Source organism: Phalacrocorax aristotelis, chromosome 3 (assembly GCF_949628215.1).
Source record: "Phalacrocorax aristotelis chromosome 3, bGulAri2.1, whole genome shotgun sequence".
NCBI lineage: Eukaryota > Metazoa > Chordata > Aves > Suliformes > Phalacrocoracidae > Phalacrocorax > Phalacrocorax aristotelis.
The window spans coordinates 710,698-738,301 of record NC_134278.1 but is presented as its reverse complement, the minus strand read 5'-3'; the positions used below and the strand labels follow the sequence as shown (position 1 = coordinate 738,301).

General features: G+C 47.1%; 1 protein-coding gene across 25 annotated transcripts in view; it reads left to right on the top strand.

The window, feature by feature from the left end:
- Nucleotides 1-27,604, top strand: part of DTNB (dystrobrevin beta) — a 217,377-nt gene that overhangs the window by 64,537 nt on the left and 125,236 nt on the right. For 24 of the 25 annotated variants that reach the window (XR_012659455.1, XM_075086363.1, XM_075086371.1 and 21 more), the window contains one exon: nucleotides 8,098-8,222. Coding sequence is in view for 24 of the 25 variants with exons in the window: in XM_075086363.1 (XP_074942464.1) it covers nucleotides 8,098-8,222 (125 nt within the window). In the remaining variant the exon portion in view is untranslated. Of the gene's footprint in view, nucleotides 1-8,097; nucleotides 8,223-11,409; nucleotides 11,820-27,604 lie in introns of those variants that run through there. The other variant, XM_075086375.1, reaches the window with a different exon arrangement.

Here is a 27,604-nt window from a genome sequence, read left to right as displayed (position 1 = left end):
TTCAGCTGAAATAGCATGACTTACTCAAGTGTTTACTCAATAGTACTTTCTTGAGTGAAGACCCAAAGACCCCTGCTGACCAGATCTGCAGAGATTAGCTGGTACTCTGATACAATAAAAAAAGTTTATTTTTCCTGGGTTTTCAATCAAGCCAGATCTAGTTTAGTTTTGTATGGTGTAGTTTCAGTCTTGGAGCCTTAAGACCCAGAATTCATGGTAAGTATTTTCATAAGGTTCTTTTTTTCCTGAAATTCTGAAGTGCCTTTGATAATTTTTTGATACTATAACTCATGTAATTAAGTGATTATATATATATATATTACTATATATTGCTATAGTGATTATATGTATGTGTATGTTCAGGTAGGAGCCTTTTTTGAAAGAGGAAGCTTCCCGCATGAAGACACTGCTTGTTGGGGCCTGTCTGGGGGGGGGGGGAAGCTTCAAACACTTCCCAAATTTGTCCTTCTGGCCTATTTCAATTTTGTTTTTATTAAATGGCTTTAAACACTGATTCGTTTAGTTACGTACGCGCAGCAGAACTGCAAATCAAATTGTTCATTTGGAAAGTGTGTAGATTAGTCATTGTTCATGCTGTTTGTTTGTTTTTTGTGTAGCCTGCTAAACTTCAGCAGTCTCTGTCAGCTATAAATTTCAGGTAAAATGTTAAAATAGCCAAATTACCCTGCAGGCTTATACCCTGGGCTGTAAGTTTTGATGGCCTGTTATCAACTGTAGCTGAGTTATAATGCCCTTCCTGCTATAAATAATGGAATGTTTGTTATTTATAACCACCCTTGAGGTGGTGGCTTTGGAGTGTGTATCACAACCCGAACAAATGTTTAGTTGTTTCTATAGCGATGATATCTATGGCTTCCGTTGGGAAGTCATTACAGTGGGTACTAATCGAATCTAAACCAGACCCTTTCATCCACCGAGTTATGGTCTAACAATACTGTAAGTAGCTGTTAATAAGATTTTCCTCTCAAAATGACATCTCTCATATTTCTGGTTCATTTAATTTCCCGTTTAGACTACCTGAAAGTTATTACAAATTTTTGAATGTGTTTTTATTCGGTCCCCCAGAAACAAGCCGAAAAGGAACACGGTATTAAATAACGTGCTCTGCATCCCTGTCATGTTGCTGTCTGTGTGTGGACTTCCACCATCACATGGGCTCCTATTTTCAAATGACGTGAAAAAGCCTCCTTCCATCATTCCGCGTTTTCCAGCAGAGGGCACGCTGCCCTCGCGCACAGGCAGGTGACAGGCCCTGGCGCTGGGCGACCCCGCACCTTCCCTGCGGAGAGCTGGAGGCAGGTCTGGGTGCTTCAGCTTCCTTCTGCCAACCGCTTCCGTGTAGGTATTAATAAATGATTCATTAATTAATTAATAATAATTTATTAATTTATCCGCCTACCCTGTTGGCTTCTTTCTGCTCAGTCCACTTGGCTGCGTAGCGCCGCTCCTCTCCTGGGAGAAGGGGGAAAGTCCTCTGTGCACTGACCCGGAAAGTTTTTCTGCTCGCTTACCCGTGTTCAGTAGAGGAGGGTGGATACGCTGCCTTACTTCGTGTTTACACCCCGTGTAGTTTACAGTTCTGATATTACAAGTAATACCAGTAAAAGGAGGCAGATACTGGAGGGGGTGGGGGGTGGGGGAGAGAGGGAAAGAACAGATAACTTGAAAACCTCAGTTTTCAAACAAGTGTTCTTGCCAACCAAGTTTCAATTCAGTTGTTATTGCCTACGAATTTCTGAGCCCGCTGTAACGAGTGTTTGCCAGACCCTTTTGGTAGAGGTGGATGTGGTTTATAAATAGACTATTAGAAAAAGGTGGAAAGATAACTTTTGGTAGCGTAGTTTGTAGTTTCTGGCTTTTTAATTTCACAATGAAGTATTATTTTTTAACAGATGTAGCCTTTGACAGGAAGGCAGGGGAACAGAGACAGGATCTAGAAACCTTTCTGAAATGAAAAGGATCTGGCGATACACAGTACAGATGCGACGGGTTTCCAAACACATGGAACATCACAATTGCATTTAACTGATGATTTCTCACATCTTTTGCACGTATAGCGCGGTTTTTCAGTGATAACTGTCAAAACCACGTTGGTTTTCCCAGCAGAAGGCGGTCAGTCCGTTTGCGTTCGATGCACATCAGCCACGTTTGATTGTGTAGATCCAGACGGCTCCAAGGGTAGCCCTTGTCCGGACACAGGCGCAACTCGCTTTTGTCCAGACGGGGTTAAGGACGCACACGCTCAGCACTTGCCACGTTGTTGTGGGAGGTCCCTTTGCAGCGATTTCCTAACCTCCCGGGATGGCGAGCGAATGCTGGCGATGCGCGCTCGTCCGCGGGGCAGCGCTTCCAGCTGCGAGCAGCGTGCGTGGCTGCCCGCTCTGTGCTCACACCTCTGCCTCCGCCTCGCTGGGAAAAGTTAGTTGAATAGTTGTTCCTAGTACTTAAAATTACTTTATTTGCAGATGAGTTGCACACTTACACAGGCATCGCTGCATAAGTTATATTTTTTCATGCTGTATATATAACTAAATTGGATAAAACATGATAGTACATTAAGGATATAAAGCTACTGGAGAGTGTCCAGAGGAGGCCACGGAGTTGGGGAAGGGTTTAGAGGGGAAACTGTTCAAGGAGCGGATGAAGTCCCTTGGTTTGTTCAGCTGGAGCAGAGGAGGCCGAGGGCAGCCCCATGGCGCTCTGCAGCTCCCTCCCGAGGGGAGGAGGAGGGGCAGGGCTGGTCTCTGCTCTCTGGTGCCCAACGCCAGGCCCCGAGGGAATGGCAGGGAGATGTGCCAGGGGAGGGTTAGGCTGGGCATTAGGAGAAGGTCCTTCCCCCAGAGGGTGGTGGAGCCCTGGCACAGGCTCCCCAGGGAGGCATCACGGCACTAAGGCTGGCGATATTCCAGAAGCACTTGGACAAGGCCCTCAGAGACACGGTGTGAATTTGGGGTGTCCTGTGTAGGGACGGGAGCTGGGCTCGATGGTCCTTGTGGGTCCCTTCCAGCCCAGGGCATTCTGTGATTCTGTGATCATTTATTAAATAAAAATGTAGAATCCAGGCGAGTCCTTGACCGATGTATCAATGATACATTAACTGAAGTAACCAAACCCCGAGTGTCTGGTTTGCGTTTGATGCTAACTGAGGATGAATACCAGAGGGAGAGATTCAGTGCTTAATAGGAAAGGTATTTTAACCTTACCTTGTGGCTGTGCAAGTGGAATGCCAGGTCACCGGAGAGTGTACAGCACAGAGCAGGGTCTCCTTCAACTTCCTATGTTACAAAGGGAACAAACATTCCAGCCTCTCAGAAGTATTTATTTTACTTTATTTGAGCTTTCTCTGGAAGCTGGAGAAGCCAGATGTGCTTTCTGGTAGGTGGACCCTGTTTTGGATCACGCAAACTGTGTTTGACTGCGGCTACTTATGAACTCGCACCACTGAGGAATGCAGTTCTGCAGCTCAGCACTGCAGTAGCTGCAGAAAGCGTGCGCGGCAGCCAGCGCCGTGCCTGGAGGAAGGCGGCTTTTATAGCAGTCGTCTGACCTGTTCTGACCTCAGCTGCTTGTTCGGTTGAAAAATCTAATAAAAGGTATCATCTAGAAAGTGGCGGTGGGAGTGGTGTTACAGAAGCAGTGCTGGAATACCTGGATTCGTACGTAATTCAGTAGTCGCCTCTGACTCTGAACTAGGTGGTGTTTCAGAGGGCAGGAAACCTGAACGTGCATATCTCGGATAACCGGCTCAAAAAGAAGGGGATCCATTGGGAAGTCTAGTAACCATGTGCTGAGCTGTGGCTACGTAGAAGCCCCGTTGATTCCGCAAACAGTAACTGGTGGAAATCGTTTCTCACAAGGTAGTTTAATTATTCTGTGCATGATGAGAAAGAAGCAGAAACTCTCTTATGAATATTTATTGATAGACTTGGGAAGAAGGTAAGTATCCTCCACTGATACGTCTAAATATGTCAAAGGCTGAGTTTGTTGAAGATGGAGTCTCAGAAAGGCTATAAAACTTAAAAAGATTCGTTGTGCTGAAAAGCAGGAATTCTGCAAGAGGAAGCGCTGCAGTTGTTCCTTGGTAACAGCCTCAGAGCTGCAAAGTTCTACTGGCATGTTGCTGGAGCCAAACTGATACCTGCGCCTCGTGAACCCTTTGGAGTAATGCAGAGAAGAAGCCTCTCGTGAATGCCTTGGCGATAAGGTGATCAGTAAAAGGGGAAAGAAGAAACTGCTGTATGGAGGAAAACCAAAAATGTGAACGCCTGGGTCCGGGAAGGTCGCTGAAACGTCGTGGCCAGATAAAGAGCACGTATTTCATTTACGCCTGACTTTTTTTGGATCGTCAACCACACTTACCATCAGACTGGTACAATGGCCGCAGCAGTGCAGGTCCTGCCGAGTCACATACCGTGCCCACTTCGGAAGTAAAAGAAAATGGGTTGCCTGCTAGCCTGTCCCAGGGGAGCTGGGGATGAAGCCGGAGGTAGAGCAGCACGTCATCGTCTGGTTTCTACAGTTACGCTTCTGTAGCAGAAGGGAATGTTAAGTGGTTGAAAGCCTTTGAAAATAAAGGCACACCAGACTCTTTTCCCATCTAAACCTGAAGATAAATAAGACCATAAACTGGACTTTAGGAAGTGTGAAACATTTTTCAAAGTCTGAAATTCTTTATTAGTTGTAACTGCTTCTTTGGAGTTGAGATTTATTAATCCTGGGGATTTGGCAGCAGTACATCCGAGATCCGAGCCGGCCGAGGTCCTGCTGTAACATAACTTACAGATACTTCCTAAAACGTAGTTTGCCCCCAGTACAAACATAGATTGAAGTCGAGAAGAACCAAGATGAACAGCTGGGGAGGAAGAAGGTGGTAAAAATGCAGTAGTGCCAGTGATGGGCAAGTAGGGGCGTTACCTGGGGAGGTCTGCAGCGGCGGTGTCCGTGATGGGGAAGGGACTGTGCTGTCTGGGGGTTTGCAGTGGTGGTGCTGGGCGAGAGGGTTATGTTCTCCGGGGCTTTCTGTTTGTGCCTTCTGCTTTTTCGAAGGGGAGAGTGTTCCATGTTTGCAGACTGCAGAGGTGCTCATGGGCGACGTCAAACAGGCAGGAGGCCAAGATTAGCGACAATCGATGAGAGAGAGGTGGTTCTGATTAGAAATTTCTCAAGTAGAACTCAGCTAATTGAGAAAAAAAAAAAGCTACTTCTCAGGGAAACGGGACGCCCATAAGAGGTATACTTGCCTGTGAAATAGCATGCCCGTTCCGGCTGCTGTGCTCTTTTCACTGTCAGCTGCACTGAGAAGCATCATCAAAAAGTTGGGATCAATGGAAATTATCTTTCCCCTATAATTTTTGGAAAGTGAAGCTGCACTAGTGGCTCGATTGTACAGCATTCTAGACAGCACTGCGTTTGTTTGACAAAATAAATGGGGGGGTAGCACAATAGGATGTAGTGCTTGTTACCACAATGGAAAAAAAACCCTTTAAAATAGCCTAGAAATACTGCAAAAGGTCGCAGAAAAGGCATGCTGAGAATGGATGGTCTGTGCAGAAAACAAGAGATGAACAGGGTAAAGAGTAAAGTAGGAAATACTCTAAAAGGAGGAGTGGGGAACAAACTGAGAGACAAAGAGGTGTGGAAATTTTCAACGTGTGGAAGAATTCATTTAGGAAAACTAGAATTTTACTTCGGCTATCATCATGTTTGTGTGCATAATTTACATGTTACTGTGGACTTAGTGAGAAGTAACACAGAGATTGGATTGTGTTTTTCATAGGATTTCAAAATAAATAAAGGCTGATGACCATCTCTAGAACCTGTCGTAGCGAGAGTGCCAAGCACTTCAACACTGTTTGCAAGGATCATCCACTGTTGCAATCTACCAGGTTTTCTCAACACATTAAAAAAAAAAGTAAAAGAAAAAAGACGCCCATCAGCTTACCATCAGTAAGTCTTTTTAGCACTTACTATTTAGTGAATTAGTAAGCTGAAGTGCTTCTGAACATGCTGTTTTACAGAGCACCCTATAGGAGACTCACCCGAGGCAGTTAATTATCTTGACATCCTTCCTACTGAAGCCTTTCTTGGTGAGAGGAGACAAGAATCTTATACTCGTCACAAGATTGTTGCAGGGGCGCTTTGGTAGGGCCAAGACTTTCTGTCTGCAAGAGCCAAAGATAATGCCTTGGGAAGATCAATTGCCCACGTCACCTGGTATTGAGGGTGGTTAGATGACTTGCTCTCCGTGGCCTTCATGCATTCTGCTGCTTCACAGGTCGGATCTGTGGGCTGATGAATAAAAATTCCAGAATCTGAAAGGAATTAGGCTACAACGTATTGAATAATTGGTTTAAACCTATTGAATAATTAGATTAAATTGTGAAGCAGTACAGTCTTAACGCGGCAACCAGGCCAGAGTACGCGTTGGGAAGCAGTGTTAGGTGCCGATGGAATTTCACTGAGGCCACCACTTGAATCTTCTCTACGTGTGCTCCAGGGAAGAATACGATCACAAGTAATTCTGCTCTTCCCCAAGACTACATTCATCACGAATTCAGAGGCAGCCTCCATCATGGTTTTTAGAGTTCTCGGTTAACGTTGAAATTGAGTTGTAAGGTAATTGAAGGAGGATAATAAATCTTCAGCTAAGAACCAGCTATCCTAATATGTTCTCACAGGCATCCAGCTCATCCTCCTTTTCTAATTTGAATGGAATTTTTCTCTTTTCATTGTTTTCCAGTTGATATTAGTATTTTACTTTATACTGAAAATGCATCCCAGCGTACTACAAACCATGTCAATCCAGAGAGGGAGCAATTCCTCACGCATAGGTTCTCCACTCAGAAAAGCCTTTATTGCCTGTTTTATATCGCTAAAGCTAAGAGGCTCAGAGTTGAAGATTCTCACTGGTTTACTAATTTCTAATTGTTTATTTCATTGTTAGTAAATATTAGTAATTGTTAGTAATTGCTAGTTACTAATTTATATTAGCTGCAACTATATGTGCAACTCCTGTCCTGGGTAGCCTTGCCTCCTATATAAATCTGTTAATCTGAATTTTAGTTGCATGTGCCTTGAGAATTGGTCCTAATTCCGCTTTGGAATGTCTTACAGGAGTAGTAAAAAAATTACATCGGAGTAATTAGCCACTAGGTTACACGTACATGGACTGTTAGTGAGTTAGATCAGAAAAACAGAGCTGATGGGTTCCTTCTGAGCTCTCATAAAAGCATTATCTGGCCTCCCACATCACTGGCGTGAGTTCGGTGGGTGTAATTACATTTTAAGGCTTAATTTTGTAAGTCAACATTGGACTTAGAACGCATTTTAAGCGCATGACTCCGGCCAGCTATTCATTCTTGTGTGTTTGGCAACGCTTGCCGCCAGCCCTTCGGTCTTCCTTGGATGATCCCAGGATAGCTGTTCCTGCGAGATCAGTTAGCACAACCAAGTGAATGTGTCAGAGGAAGTAAAGAAACCGGTCGTTCATACCTGTCTTAGCACTGTGTTTCCCCTTGGCTTTGCCCATAATGAACAAAAAATTCAAAACTTGTCTTTCAAAAGCGATGTCGTTGCTGAGGACGGAGGGAGGGCGCAGGGCGCCAGCTCCGCATGGATTCCGTAGATGGGACATGAAGGGGGTGCTGGCGGTTGGAAAGCCTGCGTGCAGGTTATTTACCTGCTCATGTGCCAGGCCCTTCGTTCTTCCCCTGCCCTCCCCCCGAAACACAACGCCTGTGTCCAGGAGGCGTCGTGAGTAAGTATAAGAAATCCCTTAATTGGGTATGATTACCCCTTGATTTAATTCCTGGTGGAAGCACCAGATAATTGGTTTATTTCCTGATCTCACTTGTGTTAAATGACTTTCATTTTTCAGTCTGGAGTACAAAAAAAAACCCCAAAACTTGTTCACCTAGGTAGTGTCTGCGCTCATTTCTCAGGCATGGCATAATGTAACTGGACGTTTCTGAATATTCCAGCGCTGTGCATTTTTTTACACTTCTCCTTATCTGATGGCACGTATTGCCCTGCTCTTCGTAACGGTCAGCTCATTTTTGTCATTCTTTTCAAACACAGAAATCGCCTGCGAAGAAGCTGAGCCATGCAATTAGTAAATCGCTGGGCTGCGTACCAAGCAGAGAACCGCCTCGTCCCGTATTTCCTGAGCAGCCAGAGAAGCCACTTGATCTTGCACATATAGTGTGAGTATCTGTTTCGGTCTGTTTTTCACTTAATCGCGGATCCAGAGCAGGGTGTTTGTGGCTGCGTTTGACTTTGGCACGGGCTAGCGGAATGGAGCCCTTAGGTTCGAATTATGAAGTTGCGGTCCTGTAACTGTTATAAGCGTTGCTCTGAAAAACTGCTTGAAACGTATTGCTTTGTTAACAAGGAAGGAGAGAGAGCGCGCGTTTGCGTGCAGTTAGACCAAGGTCTGACTGTGTGTTCTTCTTGCACCTATCAGCACGTCAAAGCGCTCGTCGCTCTTTTGCACGTCTCCGTATTGGATCAGACTCTGTTTTCATATTTATCGTAGATTTAAATTATATAAACAAACCAACGTTAAACGTATTTACTTGCAAGTTAACATTGCCCAATATTAGCAGTAGCGGGGTTTGGCTTGTTGCTGCTGCCTGGCAGCGTTGGCTTTACGTTCTCATCTGCCTCGCTGAGAGGTTTGCTGCGCGTCTCTGCTCAGTGCGTTGTTGTTACCCTTTCATCCTGACCTTGTTGTTGAACCGATGGAATGATTGTAACGAAATACTGTTGTACCGGTGTTGGTTTGAACCGGTTTGAGATCGGGCTGCTTCCCCAGTTTGCCAGTATTCACGTCAGCAGTAAAACCTGAGACCAAAAAGACCCAAACAAATGCTGTTACAGAATATGTATGATAAACTAAGCTTCTAAATGGATCTGTTTTAATGTTCTACAGCTGAGAAAAAGTCTCAGCCTTCTCCTATGTCTAAATTCAAGCACGTGCTATAGAGAAGAGCGAGAAGAGAGGAGCAAAGCAAAAGGATGTACTTCATGTGAAATGGAGGACTCCCATTTTCATGGGTATTGAGTAATTTGCAGTAAGCAGAATCGATGCTCCCCTGGTCATCTTTTGACATCATAAATACCAGATTCCTCGTGAACTGTGTTCTCTGTCACAATTCCTGAATGGAGAACAAAGGTATTCGAATCTGAATGTGTTAAAGCCTCTGGCAGTTCACTGTTAGGATGTGCTGCTTTGGCCCTTCCTGATGCCGCGTGGTGTCGGTTGCCTGGCTCTCCTCTGCGCTCCCTTTAACAGCTGTGGCAGCCGTTAAGAAGAAGCTGGAGGCTAGCTGGTCAAAGTGTTGGAAACGAGAGACTCATGGAGCTTTTCGTAGTGTGGTAAAACACTCCTGTGGCTTTCTTCTGTGAAAAGCACAGAAGATCCGTAACGTGACGTGGAAGAGTAGCTGTGATGCAGGACTCATTAACAGCCTGGTTCTGAGCTTTACCAATTTTGGCTTAGCTGAATGAATGACTGGCTTTTGTGGTCCTTGCGTCACTGAGTATTTACCGACTTCTACAATGCTTGCTTTAGTCGTGTGCGGTGAGGGGAGTTGATCTGACTTAATGAAATATAATTGTTCTGATTTTCTCTGTGAAATTGCACTCAACTTTAAAAAAAAACCAAAACAACAAAATAAAACACCCAGTCTGTTATGCTGCTGTTCAGTTCGGAGCTGAAGTCTGTGCTCTCCTCAGTGAGCGGCTTCTCAGACCCGCAAGGACAAGGTTGTACATTGTCCACGGAATTGCCTCCATGCCTTGGCAGGGATGTTTCGTGGAGCTGTCACTTCGGCAGTAAGGGTGCTGCTCAGCCTCATGGAAAACAATTTCCTGTTTAAAACCTTACCAGATCATGAATCCGTTCACATTTTTCTTTCTAGATTTTCCTCTGTGCTGCTTCTGTGTTAGAGTGCACTAACATGCACAAGAGAAAATGAGTAGCTTACAATGTAATGCTTCTATAAAAACTAAAAGACTATGTAATTGCATAGGTACAGTGTATGTAAATGATCGGAGCAGTGGTGGTGTGACTGCCGGCGTGAAGGAAGGCTGTGGAAACCGGTCCCAAAATCACAAGCCGAAGTTTTACTTCTGACAGAGATTGCAGAGTTTGATGGATGACTTCTGTCTTTTGCTAGGACTCACCGATTTGGTAGTGGATCGAAAAAGTCTCGGTCCTCAGCTCGACGAAGGACAGTAAAGGCAGGAGTGGGTGGCTTACTTTTGGATTTCGTATTTGTAATACGGGACCCATGGAAGGTGCTGGTAGAGAAGTTCCTCCAGGCTTGCTTTTTGCTTCCCGTTAGGAAGAGGCCGTAGGTCAGCTTACAAACACGGCATTGCCCTTTTCCTGAGGCCGTTGCCTGCCGCAGCAGCCAGCGGGGGAGATGCTGGCTGTGAGGAGGGGGGCAGGAGGGTGCTGGGGCAGCCTGGCAGGAGCGCCCGGCCCTGGGGACGCGTGGGTGGGGGCACGGCACCTTCTGCAGTCACCGGGACCCCTGCCCAGGCGCTCTTGGCAGCAGCAAGGCAGCTCGGAGACATCTGCTCTGTGCCGCCGCTTTCATTAAAAGAAAGGTGTGCCCCAAGAAGCCGAGGTGTTGGGAAATAGTGCCTGGTGCTAGAGGGGCGACTGCGGAACAACAGATAATGGCCTGGTGTAAGAGTGATGTCAGTGGGTGATCTATATCAAACACTAAATCACAGGAGAATAATACGAGCGTAGGACTAAAAAGACCTCCTGGGTTTTTTATGTAAGTGATATAAGACCTTTGGGGGTTTCTGTGTTAGTGATACCACTGAAATAAAAAAAAAATTACCATAAAAAAGAGCATACAAACCCTCCTCCCGCCCCCCTGAGTTTTTAAGTGTGAAAAGTGACATAGCCAGCGGAGATTCTTTGATAAAACTCAACTTATAAAGAGGAATTGCTCAGGGCCACAGTGAGTCTACTTAGGTGTCAGTGATCGTGACCTGATTACATTTTTTTCATGTAAATGAGGTGCACATCAGCATCTAACAAATGCTTTAGAGGAGACTGTCTCGCAACGCTAAAATCAACTTCAGCTGAGTAAATTATGTGAATGTAAAAATATTAATAACTAGGAACAGCTTAAGAGTATTTGGCCAAATGTTCCAGGGAAAACCAGGCTTGGAAGGGAAATAAAAACCAGCTACACTTGTCAAGGGAAGGAGAAAAGGCAAAAATTGGTGGCAAAGGAGGTAAACTAATGGTTTAAAAGCTATTGGAGAATAGTTTTCAGGTTGCAGTTTGGCGGGGGGGCAGCAGCTGTGCCCTGAGCTGATGGCATGGCACTTGCCTTCCAGAGGTAATGCATACTTACCTTGCAGAGATAATCCGGAAGGATGTCGAATTGCACCGTCTACGTTTTCAGTCCAAGCTACATTTTGAAAGAATTTCTTAATTTGGATACTGGCTGCAGATCGTTGATATTTCTTGGAGCACTGGAAAGTTCCCAGGGCACTGGAAGAAAATTCAGATGATCTCACTTCTTTTTTCCCAGGTGGCGGGGGATGAAGTCAGGCAGGGCAATCTCTGACACGTCCTGTTTACCAACACAACTTTGATGGTGAATAAAATAATTGAGCAGTAGATAAGCTGTTTTGTTGATCAGTCAATAAAAAGGTAACTCATGCCAATCAAGCGTAGGCTTTTGGCAATTTGGTGTAGTCAGGCTCAACTTGTATCTTTATTGTGAGATTAATTTTTATTAATAAAGTGATATTGTTGGCATAATGCATTTATGAGCATTGAATAATTTAGAAAACAATAATTAATACAGCACATATACAGCAGATTGGAAAAAAAATTGTTTAGCTCGTTGTCCTCACTATATCTGCAGGAAGAAGGTTGCTGAACAGGGTGGGTTGTCAAGCGGAGTCCTGCAGTGGTCAAGCCAAGCTCCTGAGCCATTGGCCTTCGTTGTCATGGCCAGGAGGAGAACATATAAAATCACTCTGACGGGCTAGGTAGGCAAATGAGAAAAACATTGGCAGAACGAAGGAGACCCGAAGGGCAGAATGACTCCAGAGCAGTTTTGGAGGACGCAGCTGGCTGAATACGTGTTTTCGGGGTGATTTTGTAACCGAGGATGCTGGCGGGATCTGAGAGCGCCGAGAGGCGAGTTTAGCCCTCGTGCGTGGTGGCGGCAGGATCCATGTCAGAAAACTCTGTAGTTACAGCACCTGCAGTCAAGGCGAATGGTGAGAGACCAGAGGCTTTGAGAAGGGCAATGAAAGTGATGAAAGGGCTGCAAATAGATGTGGGAAGACGCATAGCTTTACAACCAAAGGCTCAAGTGATGTAAGTGTAACACACAGAGGTGAAGGAATGATTTGATATTTCTAAAAATATCTATCCTAGAGAAATTAAATATAATCCCAGGGAGCCTTAGCAGATGGGCTTAACAAAAGACACAGACCAGAAGTTGAAGCTAGGCAAATTCAGAATAAAAATAAGAAATATGGTTCTAAAGGTGAATGTAAGTAAATAATTGTTAGATCACCGAAATCAAAACTGGTGATGGAATTTCCACCACTGAAACTTTAAAACCAAGAGGAGAGCATTTTTAAATCAAATAAGAATTCCAGTCAGTCTTATGTTCTGTGTTTGACAGGAGCTCAATTATTACAGTGTTTCCTTATAGCTTTGTGAGATGTGAAAAATGCAGACAAAATTTGTAGTGCAGCCTCCGAGTCGGGAATTCTACAGAACCTGCTGCTAGAGCTCCCTACATGTGCCCCACAAGGCAATTGTGATTTGCTTTAATTACGTTTAAAAAATCAGTGAGTGTTTCTGAAACTCCCTCTACCTCTCTTCACCTGCATCCCTGCAGCTGTGCTGGGTCAGTAATACAAAAAATGCAAATTGTGCTCTTTCCTGCTATTTCTGTGCATTCTGTGCCTCTCTCCCTGCATCCTCCTCCAGGGTGTAAGCTGTGTCCAGGTGGGAGTTTCCTGGCTGCTGTAGAGTAATTCTGTGTGAATCATGCTCTTTTTTAGGTGTCGGTTTTCTGGATACGATTGCTGGAACCCACAGGCTCCAGAGGCTCTCCCTTTTTTTAAGGAATTACAAACTGTATGATGGGGAAAAAAAATGAAGAGGCAGTAAAAAACTCTTCTTAGTTTATATTTGATAAAGGAGAGAGTGTATTTGATGTGAATCATTTTTCCTGGGAGAAATCATTTCAAGTTTTCCTTCGCTGCGGTGTTATTTCAGGGTAGAACTTGATCATTTTCCCCTGGCTCTGGACCCATCAAACGCAAACCCTTCCCGTTAAAGCCTTGATTTTGAAATATCTGAGACGGATCCTTTCGGTGACACAACCCTGTTGCACAGGACGCGAAACATCACCGTTCTTAACTGAAATAAGCGTGCCAGCAAAAGCTACCGCTGCCGGTACCGTCCTCCAGCAAACACTGCAGCGCTTAGGGTGTCCTTGCGCCGTTGCTGAGCTCAGGCGTCCTCGGCGGCACGGCTGCTGCCACCGTGACAGACGGGCTGCGTCACGCTCGGCCACGGCAGCCGCCGCCCCGAGCGGCGAGAAATCGCTGCCTTCGCGGGAGAGGCGGCAGAACGTGGCGTGTGTCACCTCCGCAGCCGCTCCTCCCTGCAGCTCGGGGGAGTTCGGCGTGACACCAGCGAAGGTGGGTTCGTGCCAACGAGCGGTGCCGCGGCCGCTGACAGCTGAAGAGGAAACGCGCGTCCCACTCCGGTGGCTCACAGAAAGGGGCTCTGTGCGCTGCGAGTCTCTCCAGGTGACAAATATGTGAAGCCACAGAGAGATGAAGGACTGCGGATTACTTCAGATCAACTTTCTTGTGTTAGAGGACTGGAGAGGCTTCTTTAAGCCCTTCAGCAGATCAGCAAAAACGGGATAAGGAGGCATTTGTAGGGATTCACAGAGTGTTCATGCCCCTGCTGGCAGGGCTGACAAAAAAATAAGTCAGGGGCCTTATCGTGCTTACGTTAGCGTGCCTTCCTTGTGGTCAGCCAAGGCGAGCATCCCAGGGGAGAGGTGACCCCAGGTGTGTGGAAGTTGCCGCCCTGAAAGGGAAGCTGGGGGCACGTGAGTTCTGTCGATCGCCCCGGCTCAGCTGGCAAGTCCTGCGGCTACAAGCTGCTGCAGAGCGCAGCAGGCGGCTGGGGCTGCGGAGCCGTAGCTGGTTCCCTTGGGCGAGCTGGCGATGCGCGCCGGAGTTGGGGGATTTGCAGCCGTCAGGGCAGCGGGGCCGGCCCTGCGTTGCCACCGGCGCCTCCCGGACATGGCTGCTGCAGTCAGGCCTGGGCTCAGCCCTTCGGAGAGCTGCCGGGTCACGGAGGATGTGTAATGGCATCAGTGGGATTTACTAATACAGCTGATATTTACTTCAGTACAGTGAAGAGGGGGGAAATACTCTGCTCTGTCTGCATAGAAGATGATGTGGCTGACACATGCTAGCCAGCATTGTCGTACATGTTGTATTTTTACATATATATAAAAATAAATATATATACAATTGTATCTATTGCATACAGTGCAATGTAGCCGTGCCCTGGCTGTTAAGAAAGTACAATTTCTCGTTACTATGGAAGAGTGGTGTAGCAGTAGGGTCTAAATGGGGAAAACTGCCGATGGACTGCCTCCTTGTTCTTCCCTGTTACGTTATTTTATTTACACATCACGTTAAGTTAGAATGTGCATTAGATCCTGTTCCTAGCAAAGTGACACTTCATAGATTTACCTGAGTTCAAAAGACCGAGACAATAGGTGTCACTCTCTGAGAAAGGCAGAAATTGCTGAATTTAAAATGGAGCACGGTTCTGCATCGCTTGCTTCCCGTAAGAAATCATGGTGACCTTTTTGTTCCCTGCCAGCAGTGGTATGACTGACTTGGGAAGAGATTCGGGTTTGGCACTGAATATATTTCCTCCCAGAAATTTTTGCAATGATAATGCGTAAAAGGTTTGCATTTGCACGTGAAAATAAATTTTGTCATATCTTTGTGAAGAGTCGTGCTAAGAGCAGCGGTGTGCAGGTCACAAAGGTGTTTCTGGAGCATCAGGTATACGTGGCCAGAAGTTTTATCTTGTTTGACAATTAATGAGGTATTTATTGACTGTTCCCTTCTTTTCCCCACGAACACTTTCTCAGGCAGCAAGGGCTTTGGGTCTCTTTTGTTGCTGCAGCTCAAAACCCTGGAGGGAGCAGTGACCTGTCAAAAATCATATCCCTTTATCTGCTGCTGCTGCTATGGACAGCTCTACTGAAAAAGCTTGAAAAATACGTGAATTACAGTGGAAACCAAAAACCGATAAGCTTTCAAAACTGCCTGTTTCCTAGCCCAGGTTGCCTATTGCCTCTGCAGAGTTTAACAGTGGGGCTTAAACGCCGCTGGCTAATTTAGTGGGTCTGCTTCTGGTGGAAATTGTCTCTTCTTCTTGCAGCTGCCAAAAGGCTCTGGGGCTCAGAGGTGCCGAGACACCTCGTGTCTGAGGTGCGGTACACCGGAGACGCTCACGTGGCTCAAAGGCGACGCGCTTGTGAGCTGCCCTCGTGCTCTTTCCCCAGGGGAGAAGGGAGAGGGATGTGCACTGGTAACGCTGGCCGCTGGGGCTCGAGGCCCCCTGTCCCTGGGCATCGGTCAGCTACCGCATGCTCTTTGGCTGTCGGGTTAATGTCTTGTGCGCTGCTCTACGTCTGGTCGTCCTTATAAACCACTCTGTTTGAAACGTCTCAAAAAGCAATACTCCCAGCAAGAGGATAACGTGCTGGGTTTTGATTAGCTGCACGTAACTGCCGGACGTGCCCATTGCAGTAGGTTATAGAGCAAAGCAAAATGCTTCGCTATTGTTTCCTGCGTGGAAACGCTCAGGAGCCCAGCCCCACCCTATTTGATAACAGCTCTTGTAAATGGCAGTCGTGATTCCTTAGGGTTTCCAGCCCCTCTCAATGAAATCTGCCTCGCTCGGTGACCGGGCTGCTTCGGCAGTGGCAGTCCTCTGCAGAGGACCTCGGATAAAGGGAATTGAGTGGATTTCACGTATTTGGATTTTCAAAAAGTCTTCAAATGGATAATTTGTCAAAGGCTATTAAAGATATGAAGGTACCGTGGGATTGGAAAAAAGGTCTTTGGAGGTACTGAGAAGCACTAAAGTTAGGGAAGCAAAAAGTGGAGGTTAATGGTCAATTTTCCGGGAGGAGGAGGGTCCCTAAGCAGACCCTGAGGGACTAGGCGGGTGTGGCTGCCTCAGGTGGGTGGTGCAGCAGGGCTGGTGTCTTCTGGAGAGCAGGTTTGTGGAACGTTACAGACCACTTCGCTGCGGAAACCACCTCGCCCTGGATCGGAGCAGAGACTGATGTGATCAGCAATGTTTTTATACTCCTCTATCCTTGCCAGGAGGCTTGTCTGTCCGGCTGCGGAATGTCTGTGATAACTGCAAACAAATCACAGGTCTTCTTCCAGCTGGGGAAGTTTTCTGTAAAAGCTTCATGGTCTCCAGAACCTCCAAGAAAATATAGATCCTTTCTCCTAGAATCAAGGGTTGCTGATCTAGATCGGCTTCTTAGATGTATTAAATAAAATCTAGATGAACACAAAGGAAAAGGAGAAATATGCTTAGGTTGACAGTATTTATTGCAAACATACATCAAAGGTGACTTTTTATGGAACTCAAGGTCAGAAAACGTTAAATCAGCCTGTTTCACCTCCCATATCATTACTAATCATTAAATGTCACCACCTTCCTTCTCTCCTGAGCCCAGTAATTTGTACTGGGGAAAGGTTACCCTCCATAAAGGCACTCGCTCTTGAATTCTAGAGGTTATAAAAGCCCAGTTTCTCAAATAGTGGCTTGTTTGAAAGGCCAGTCTTCCTTCCTGTTTCGTACTTGTGGTTTATTTCCATTTTTTTCCCTCTTACACGATGTTCTGTTTCCAGCCCTTGTTCTGTTTTTGTTTCTCTACTTAAACACTAGCACATTTCCATGTATATGTGTTGGAGGATCAGGTGAGCTCGGCTTCCAGTGAATTGCACTGTCCACTGTGGCCTGTAATCCTTTTTTGTAGCCACTGCTTTTGGAGATAGAGCGCTATTCTCTGAACCTACTCTGCCATTTTATGTCCTAGATGTATAATTTTACATTTGGCCTTATTTAAGTACAGTATAACATTAAAACAAAGTATTGACATACAGTTTATCAAGGCTCATTTTTTGTGTGCTTTGAACCCATAATTTGAAGTCTCAAATCTTCTAGAGCAGCTGTGAAAAACCACTAAGATCATTTTATTTCAAAGATGACAAACTGACAGATGTTTTTGAGATCTAACAGTCCTGAATCCATTTTAAAAGCCTGTGTTGATATTACGTAGTTCATATTTTCAGTTTTGTAGCAGTAAGCCACAAACTTTATGGCAAACTCCGGCACCTTTGGTCAGCGGGTGCGGCAGCAGTGGTGTGTCGTACTTCGGACGGGCAGCAGAGCCCGGGTAAAAGGTGGTTCATAAAGCGGGAGGCTCAGGGTGGGCAGCAGAACTGGTGAAGCTGTTGTGGCATCCGACCCCTGAAGTTGCACTAGGGAGCTGTCGAAGCCTCCGGCATCAGGTGAAGCAGCCGGAGCTTGCTCGGATCTACAGCAGCCTCCCGAGCGCTGCCATTGCCGGCTGGGCTGTCGGAAGCGGTGCCCTTGCCGCAGCAGGAGCACGGCTGCACCAGGAGACTGCCACGGCTGTGAGGTAAGAGCTAGCAGCGCTACAGGGTTCTGGGCTTAAGGCATTTTTCCCTTACAAAAGGTAGGTGAAAGCTTGCCCACCCTCCCTGTGACGCTTCAGCACCCTGAGCATAGCTGTGATGCTGCTGCGGCCACGCCAGCCGGAGGAGGCTGGAGCAGCTCCAGCGTGGCGGTGGCTGGGATGTTGTGCCAGGGAAGGGTCCTGCAGGCATCTTGTGGGGATGGGAAGAGAGGAGGGAGGGCGAGGGCAGGGCCAAGGGAGCACCCACTCGCCCATCAGAGCTCCTCGGTCTCTCATTCCCTCACTCATGGGGTGTTGGGGCGGTGTGTTCGGGGGTGCAGCAGCACCCTGCGTCAGATAGATTCAGACTAGATGTACAGAAGAAATTGTTCATGCTGTGGGTGGTGAAAGCCTGGCCCAGGCTGCCCCGAGAGGTGGTCGATGCCCCATCCCTGGGAATACCCAAGGCCAGGCTGGACGGGGCTCTGAGCAACCTGCTCTGGCTGAAGGTGTCCCTGCTCACGGCAGGGGGTTGGGCTGGGTGGCCTTTAGCGGTCCCTGCCAACCCAAACCATTCTGTGATTCGATGATCCCTCGGTGCCGCTCTTGGCAGCAGCAGCAAAGGACAGACACAAGCTCCTCCTTGGCCAAGGGGGTGAGGGCGAGGAGATTCCTCTTGTACAGGGCTCAGAGTCTTGAACCGGCAGCATGTAAATTACTGGCGGACAATTCCCTTCGATTACCAGGAACAGGAGAGAGAGCAACCGGTTACCCTTCTGTGCTTAATGGATGAGAAAAAGATAAACCAGGTAACTGAGAGGATTTTCTCTCTCATCTGAAGTGGGAGTTATGTGAAAAAGGGAGAGCACTAAGACCGGGAGCTGTGCAAGGGCCTTCCTTCTCTGTCGGTACAGGTTGTAATCGGGAACAGCCAAGAGAAACTTTGGCTTTCTGCACTGGGAGCTCGGAGGCTTTCTCGTTGCACTGCTGCGTGTCTGCGTGCATGCACACACGGAGGTGAGGCCGCGTGGTGTGTGTGCGCAAACCCGCAAGTCTGTGTCACCGCTTTCTTTTGTCCCCTGAACCTTTATACTGGGAGCGATTCCCATCCCCATCCTTCACGGCCACCGTTTCTGCCGGTACCCGTGACTAATAGCAACAGCCAGGCTCCCGCGGAGCAAGGAGTTGCGTGTTTCCACCCAGCAGGTTGAGGAGCTCAAAGTTCCCCCGCTGTGGCCGAGCAGCCTGGTGTGCAAACACCCATGCGGCATTACCCGCTCGAGGGAGAGGTCAGAGAGCCCCGCCGTGGGGAGCCCACCTGCGCTTGCTGCGTGCGCCCAGCAAGTGCCCTTCCACGCTTGCACCGATGCCACCACGATCTGTGTGGGACAGCCAGGGGATCGGGCCCAGACAGCACGGCTTTGTGAAAGGCAGGTCCTGCCTGACCAACCTGATCTTCTATGACAGGGTGATCCACCTGGTGGGGGAGGGAAAGGCTGTGGGTGTGTCTGCCCGGGCTTTAGCAAAGCCTGTGACGCTGTCTCCCAGAGCATCCTTTTGGAGAAGCTGGCGGCTCATGGCTCGGACGGGTGGACCCTTTGCCGGGTAAAAAACTGGCTGGATGGCTGAGCCCAGAGAGTTGTGGTGATGGAGCTAACCCCAGCTGGCGGCTGGTCACGAATGGGGTTCCCCAGGGCTCAGTGTTGGGGCCAGTCTTGTTTAATGTCTTTATCCATGATCTGGACGAGGGGATCGAGGGCACCCTCAGTGAGTTGCAGGTGACACCAAGTTGGGTGGGAGTGTCGATCTGCTCGAGGGCAGGAGGGCTCTGCAGAGGGACCTGGGCAGGCTGGATCGATAAACTGAGGCCAGTTGTGTGAGGTTTCACAAGGCCAAGTGCCGGGTCCTGCCCTTGGGTCGCACCAACCCCAGGCAGCGCCCCAGGCCTGGGGCAGAGGGGCTGGGAAGTGCCCGGCGGAGAAGGCCCTGGCGGTGCTGGCTGACAGCCGGCTGGGCATGAGCCAGCAGTGCCCAGGTGGCCAAGGAGGCCACCAGCCCCCGGGCTTGTGTCAGCCCTGGTGTGGCCAGCAGGAGCCGGGCAGGGATGGGGCCCCTGTGCTCGGCCCTGGGGAGGCCCCACCTCGAGTGCTGGGCTCAGGTTTGGGCCCCTCGGGACAAGAAGGGCCTTGAGGGACTGGAGCGTGTCCAGAGAAGGGCAGCGGGGCTGGGGCAGGGTCTGGAGCACAAGTGTGCTGGGGGGCGGCTGAGGGAGCTGGGGGGGTTTAGCCTGGAGAAGAGGGGGCTGAGGGGAGCCCTTCTCGCTCTCTGCAGCTGCCTGAGAGGGGCTGGAGTGAGGGGGGGGTCGGTCTCTGCTCCCAAGTCACCAGTGACAGGATGAGAGGAACCGGCCCCAAGCTGCATCAGGGGAGGTTTAGGTTGGGTGTGAGGGAAAATGCCTTCCCTGCCAGAGGGGTCAGGCCCTGGCACAGGCTGCCCAGAGAGGTGGGGGAGTCACCGTCCCTGGGGGGGGTTCAAACACCGTGCAGCCGTGGCACTTGGGGCCATGGTTTAGTTGTGGACTTGGCAGTGTTGGGTTAATGGTTGGACTCTGTGATCTTAAGGGTCTTTTCCAACCTAAATGATTCCATGATTCTGTGATGCGAGGCACTGAAAAGCAGATTGTAATTACCGTCACTGATTAGGTGCTTGCACAGAGTTGTGAGGTCTCAGCATCCTGTTGTTTTTTCTGTTTGCATTTTTTGAGAATTGCTCTATTTTCCTAAGATCTGCATAAGCATTCAGTATGAATTTATTTTGCTGCAATACGATGGCTTATTTTTAACTTCCATGCTCATTCTGTCACTGCTGAGGAATGATGTCTGCTTCTGTCACGTTACAGGCGTTTTTTACCAAAATTACATGAATATACATTTAAAAAATGTAAAGATGTTTAACAGGAGACAGATGACATCTTTTTTTTTAATAAAAGGATCATAAAGGTAAGCATGTTTGAAATGCATATTTTCCTTGATTTTTATATTCTCTTCGGTATGCCTTTGAATTCACCAGCTGCTACATTGATTTTTCCTTCATTTCCCAGCGAAGGAGGCTCGTTTCTGTATTTTCTGTAGTCGTCCTGATCACCACTGCTTCAGAATTAAGATGTTTTTAGCTATCTCCACATTTTGGTTGGACTGATACCCCATGCACGTTTTCTTAATAGACTTAGACATAAAGTCGGTCCCAGGGTGCATGGCCGTTGGACTGCAGACTGCTGAAGAGCTGTCTCGTGTGCGGGAGCTCCGGGTGCCACACCGGGCAAGGGGTTCTTGCTGGATTTACGTGCTCTCCTTCAGAGCCAGCTGTTCCTGAAGGATGCGGCAATTTCCCAGTGTTTGGTTCATAAAACATTTTGCTGCTCTGCGCAGGCGCCGTGCTCTTCTGGGTCACACGAAGTGGCGCTCCACGGGATTTTGTAGCAGCCTTTAATCCTGGGCCGGCGTCCCTCGCAGCCTAATGGCCCCATAGCGAGTATCGGTTCTTACTGCGGGTTTTTCTGGCTCTTCCTGAAGCATTTTGGCCACTGTTGTAGTTGGAGAGTTCAGAGTAGAAAGGCTTGGCTGTGTTGCTCATCTGGACTGCAGCTGCCCTTGTTCTCCATGGCCGAACACAATTTTTCTTTATTTTGAATACTTTTTGTTTGTTTCCATGGTTGGCTGCAAGTACATTTTTTTTGCTGGCTAAGAGAAGTCTCTTCTTGGTTTCAGGCTGGTAGAAGGTTATTATGACATTATCCAGCAAATGAATAGAAACCTCCAAGTGGTGGGGTTATAATCTTGGCTTTTGGTTTTTAATTCCTTTTTATACATATGGTATGTCAGTCTTGTCATGATCTTTTTACAGTGGCTGTAAGCAGCTCTCACCTGTTCCTGGACAATGCGGTGTTGTCAAGGTACTATGTTCTGCCATCACGTTATGGAGTATGGTCAATATTTATCTTATAATAGACGTATTCACAGCCATGGTTCTGGAAATAATGCTGTTATTCTGGGGCAGAATACAGAGCATTGGTTATAGTTCCTTTTATACTTGAAAAAGGAGCTGAGATTTTTTTTAATGCTTAAGCTATTGATGCTGAAGCCAAACAAATTTCATTTAAGAATCTGCTTTTTATGATCAAGATAGGAGTGGAATAAACAAACAAGGCAAGCCGCTGTGGCTTTTTCCCTTTGACGCCTTAGATCCAGACTTGTTGAAATTAGGCTTTAGACAAACCTAAATAACTTGTCTCAGTGCTGGAGTAGTGGGTGAAATGTAGGCAGGGCTTTTGTTTTTGTGTGCAGAAGGTCAGATCGCATGGCAGAGCAACCTCTATTATACTTACAATTTATGGGTCACATATTCATTTTTCTTTTAGGTCAAAATGTACCGGAGTTTGCATTTTAATGTGTGTATATTGGTTAGACCTGTGCTTATATTCTAGTCGGTCTTTATTTGCGTCCTTCCTCTCTGCTGCTCTTTCCTCTCTTGCTTCCTTCCTTCCACTGAAGCTTCTGTAGCTGCTCAGCGTTGCCGAGGACGTGGTGGCGGTGGCTCCGCTCTACCCCGCACCTGCGGGCGGCAGAGCCCTCACCAGCGCTGCCAGCACTAAACAGCCCCGGGTTTCCTGATGCCGCTGAAGCCTGGGATTCTGTTGAAATAGGAATTCTGGTCCGCTGAAGGCTTTAAAATCACAAACGTCTGTACGGCAAATAACTGGGGACCTAGAATTTCACAGAGAGAGAAACTCCTCTGTACTCTCTTTAATCCACGTGGGACATGCCATAGCTGATGCGAGCAGCCCCGTTAGCAAGCCACGACAATGTTCTTCCTCCAAAAACCGGCCTTTTAGTCTCAGTGTGGCATTTTCTTTGTTACGTTTGTGTTTCTCTCGGTGAAGATTGTATTTTGAAGGTTAAGTTTTGCGCTTTTATATTAATTTATTCAAGGGGAACAGTGTAGTGAAATATAAGGTGTTTGGTAAAAAAGTTTGCATACGCGCCGGTGTGCTGCTTCTGGCTGAGAGGGCACGTCTGTCCCTTCACCTCTGAACGGGTCAAAATGGGTTAGATTTGAAAAAAAAAGAATTTAAAAAACAAAAAATCCCCAGTCCTTTCGTGGCTGGACAATTCATCCTTGACTGCCTTACGCAGCCTAAAAACGTTTTGTCAGATAACATACCGTGTGCCCGGGAGATGCCGGGTCACGTGGCGGCTGCGTTTCCTTAGAGACGGCCGCGCATCGGGATGCATCGGGATGCCAGCTCGGTGGAGGACCGGGGAGGCATTCGCCACGACCACAAAGGTTTGCGGGATTTGCATTCCTCGCTGCTTTAGCATGAAAATGCTAGCCAGGTCTTAGCCTGCCGTCGGGATGCAGGAGCGCATCGTTAAGGCAGAGTTAACTTCCCTGGATGCTGCTTGAAATGTAACCCTGTTTGTTTGCGGTGGTTTGCGGGGAGCTGTGACGGACCAGCGCGAGGGATGCCAGCGAGGAGCAGTAGCGTGACCGCGCTGTCAGGTTTTATTTGTTTCTGGCTGTCATAAACAGATCGTAGGAGCAGCTCGGAGAGGGACGCGGCACGGGGCGTCTTAGGGAACAGCCTGCAAGGGGTAACTTGCTGAATGCTTCGTTTCCATCTTTCCTGTTAGTAATTTTTTAACAGGGCAAGAACAAAGTCATTATGAAGTAATATCTCACTTGATGCCTTGTTTGCAATAAGAATTATTATTAATAGCTCATGCATACCCCTGTGACATTTTAGTGGAAAACAGCCGAGTTTACCACGGCATTTTGTCATGACAAGTAATACGCGTATCGCAAATTAGTGGAAATAAATAGGCATAATAAGGAACTCGTATTTGTGTCGGTGTCTCTGAACAGTTACTGCTCTTCCATTTATGTGCTAGAGACAGCAGCCAGCTGAAGAACGCTCTTTAATGTTTTTGTTAGAGAGGCTGCATGCAGATAAATTGGCTATTACATAAAAAACCAGTGAAGGCTTAATTTTAAAATTGCTCACAAGCAATACATTGTATACATTTTCAGGAGGTGGTGTTATAGTGCTCAGGGATTTATCTTCCTTCGTACTCATCTTTTTGTAAAAATCTCAAATATCTGTGCGTATTTTCAGGCTTGTGATTGGTTTTTAACTTCTTAGCACCTTTCATTTGTTTCTGATGCTCTTGCCAGAAGCATACATCTTAAACTATTTTAAAAATTCCTACAAACCCTGTAAAATCAAAACCTCCTGTTCGTCGTTCCTGCTGCTCAGACAACCCGAATGTGCAGATTTCCAGAGGAGAGAGCAAAAGGCTGAAATCCTGGAGTCCCCTCGCCCAGCGCGTGCAAAGCCAGGCTCAGTGACAGGAGGTTGTTACCCCAGCTTTAGCAGAGAGTCAGGTAGGGAAGGATTATCGTATCCAAACATGTCTAAAATGTTTCCCTTCGGCAAATATTTGGGCTGCTATTTTTGGATTATACATTTTTAACCTAAATTGTTGTTGGATTACACGTTGTTAGGTTTTTTTTCTGCTTCCCTTTGCACGAAGATAGCCTTTGGCTGGTTCACTGCTAAGTGGCATTAGGACGATTAGTCACAGTTAAAAAAAGAGATGTAAAAGCTCCATAAAGACACGTAGAAAACTTAGCTCAGAATTTTAAAGGGAAGCAGAGAACATGTTTCTCGTTCTTAGTCCACAAATAAAAAACCACTCTTGAATAGTATAAGAACAGGAACTGGCTGTTTTCTACTGTTTAAAGTAGCAACGAGAACAAGGGAGAAATTAATCTGTAATATATAGGCGCAAATTTTCTTGAAAGTTGCTCACATGATTTGCACCGGAATGGGTTGGTGAGATGCAATTTAATACTACGGCTGTTAGGTTCCCTTTTTATAGGAAGAAAAGCGTTGGCTCAGCATAGCCAGGGATGTATTTGCCCTTGGTGCTCTCATTGGAAAAGTGTTAGCAGCTATTTTTAAACAATTCCTAATTTTTTCTTATAAATACGCTGTCAGAAGGCAGTATGTTCCAGTCAGGGACTGCTGACAGTCATCTGGTGCTTGGAATTTTACAAAAGTTTGTGCAGAGTAAGTGTTCGGTGCCGTCCTGAAGCTGCAGTCTGATACGTGACGTCAATTACAATGCAATAATTCTTTAGAAATCTTTAAACAACGCTGTAGCCTGGCTAGTTTAAGGAACAGCTAAAGGGCTACAGGGAATTTTAAATCCGGTTCTCTGCCGTTCAGGGACAGCCACGAGTGCGTTTCCATTCTCCGGTTTGTTTCATCTGCACGGTTAATTGGTTTGCATGTCCTGTTAAGTCAAGTTGCCCCGATTTGGGGTTTTTTTGCTCCCTGCTCAGAAAACAAACTAAGTACCAGAAGCTTAGGCCTCTCTTCTGTGCTGAAAGTGCACTTTGACTTGAAACAGACTTTCTGTTCGATTTAACAGTAGAAACAACAGGTAACAATTTCCCACTTTTTGCTGGAGTTTTCTGGTATTTTATTGTGGGATCTCAAAGGTGACATCAAAGCTCAAGACTGGCCCTGACCAGCTCCCTCCGTGGCTCCCCGATGAGATAAAGCAAGCGCTTGAATAGAGATGAGGTAGGAAGTGCCGCGAATGTGTGGGAGCCGTGCGCCGAGCCGGCTGAGCTTTACCCCCAACGCAGCTGTGTAAAGTCTCGGTGCCTGGTCTGGGGCCGCTCCTGAGGACGTGGTTTCATCAACCCGTTCACCTGTGGCCAAGTCAAGCCACCCGATTTTTTGAAGAGCTGCATCATGTAATTCCCAAGTGCAATTTAGCTCTGTTTCAGCAGCGGCAAATTTCCTTTGGGGGAACTGGAGCTAAATCTGTTGCACTTTTAAATGTCTGTTTTTCCAGTGCAGAGTCTGGGTTTTTTTCCTGGCGTTTCCGATGCACGGCCTGCTCGTTTCCATGTCCATAACACAGCCTTGTGTACTCCAAGTCTGTGCCTTCAGCCTTGTTGCTCCCTTCATGTACTCATAGCTCCCAGCGCCGGTACAGCTGTGTCTGTTCACTTCAACAGAAATAAGTCCTTTACTCCTCTTAGTCTGCCACAGCCATTGCTTTTGCAGAAGAGTGAGCCGTATTCTGCTGTGGCTCGTGCATCTCTACCAGCCCAGCAGTGGCACGCACGCGCTGGAGAAAACGGTTGTGCCGCTGTCCCTAAAGGTAGAGCTGGTCTCTGCAAGAGCACAAGTCGGGCAACGCTGAGAAGCCTTGGTTCCGAGTCTTGCCTGCCTGCGTGACAGAATGCCCTTTTCATCTGAAATTGAAGAAATCTAATCTGAAATAGCCTGAGAATAGAAATAGAGCTCTGGCAGTTCAACTCTCTCTAAAATGTCCTCTTTTTAGCAGCATATTTTAATTATCAGGGTTTCCTGAAGTAAAGCACAGTAAGACTTTTAAACTATTTATAGAAGCATAGATTCATTTAGGTTGGAAAAGACCTTTAAGATCATCGAGTCCTACTGTAAACCCAGCACTGCCAAGGCCACCACTAAACCACATCCCTCAGCACCACATCTTTTGCATACCTCCAGGGACGGTGACTCCACCACTGCCCTGGGCAGCCTGTGACAGTGCTTGATGGCCCTTTTGGTGAAGAAATTGTTCCTAATATCCAGTCTAAACCTCCCCTGGTCAACTTGAGGCCGTTTTCTCTCGTCCTATCGCTTGCTACTTTCCAACCTTCACCTCCTTCCCTTCTTTATAGGGAGGGAGGAGGTAGTTTCTTGTGTCTTAGTCCATACCCCTACCCAAGATTTAAAAAATTCAGAAAACCCACTAAGGAAAGATTTAACATATTTCTGGTTTGTGCGTAGTACCTCTAAAAAAGCCCATTTATTATTATCCAATATTCTCCTACAAAAGCAGCCAGAAACCCTCCTCCATTTTCTAGGTGTAAGTAGTGTCACAGCTCAGTTTTCAGCCCACAGCTGGAGTGCAGTCAGCATTTTCAGATATTGCCTCCTAAGTCCTCCTGCCAAGAGAAATCAGAAACCTTGGCCTTGATCCTGGAGTCCAGCCGAGCTGTGCGTGGTGCAGGATCCAGAGTCAGCTGCCCGAGGGGCTAAATCTGGCTGCCTGGCATCAGCCAGAGTTGCTCCATGGGAATTCTGTGGGGTGACAAAGACTGCGGCAAGCTCGGCTGCAGACCTGGCCGTGAGGTTTTGATGTACAGATGGTGAAAAGGAAAGAAAGCCCAAAAGAAGAACAACAAACCCTTCTTAAAATACAGTGATTTTATTTCTGAGGTCTGTTTTGCATCTCTGCAGCATCTTCCCACTGCATTGTTCAAACCTTATGGTGTGACCATGCAAATTCAGGCTTTCTGAGATGTTATCATGCGGTGTATTGGATGAAGAGAGAGTACAATGAGAGGGAAAACAACAGGCAGTGTATGGCGTTGGTGTGTCATTTGGAAGGGACCCGCGCCCTTGCAGCACCTCCTGGTTTCGCTGTTTGAGAACACGGGCCGTAGCTGCCCGCCAAAGCGTAATTCTGAATTCGCATGTTCGCCTCTTGAATTTGGCTGGTGATTCGTACATTTGGGTCTGATGGGGGTTTGTGTCATAGATTTGTCTTCAATCACTGTAGGCAATCTCACACACATATATATATGGCAAACAAATGTTTCCAAAACTTTCCCTGCTGTGAGGTTTTTCCCTCATGTTTTTGGGCAAAAGAGCTCAAACTGTATACACAGATGTTACTGCAATTATTTCCTAACTCAGTGTTCATGAAGGC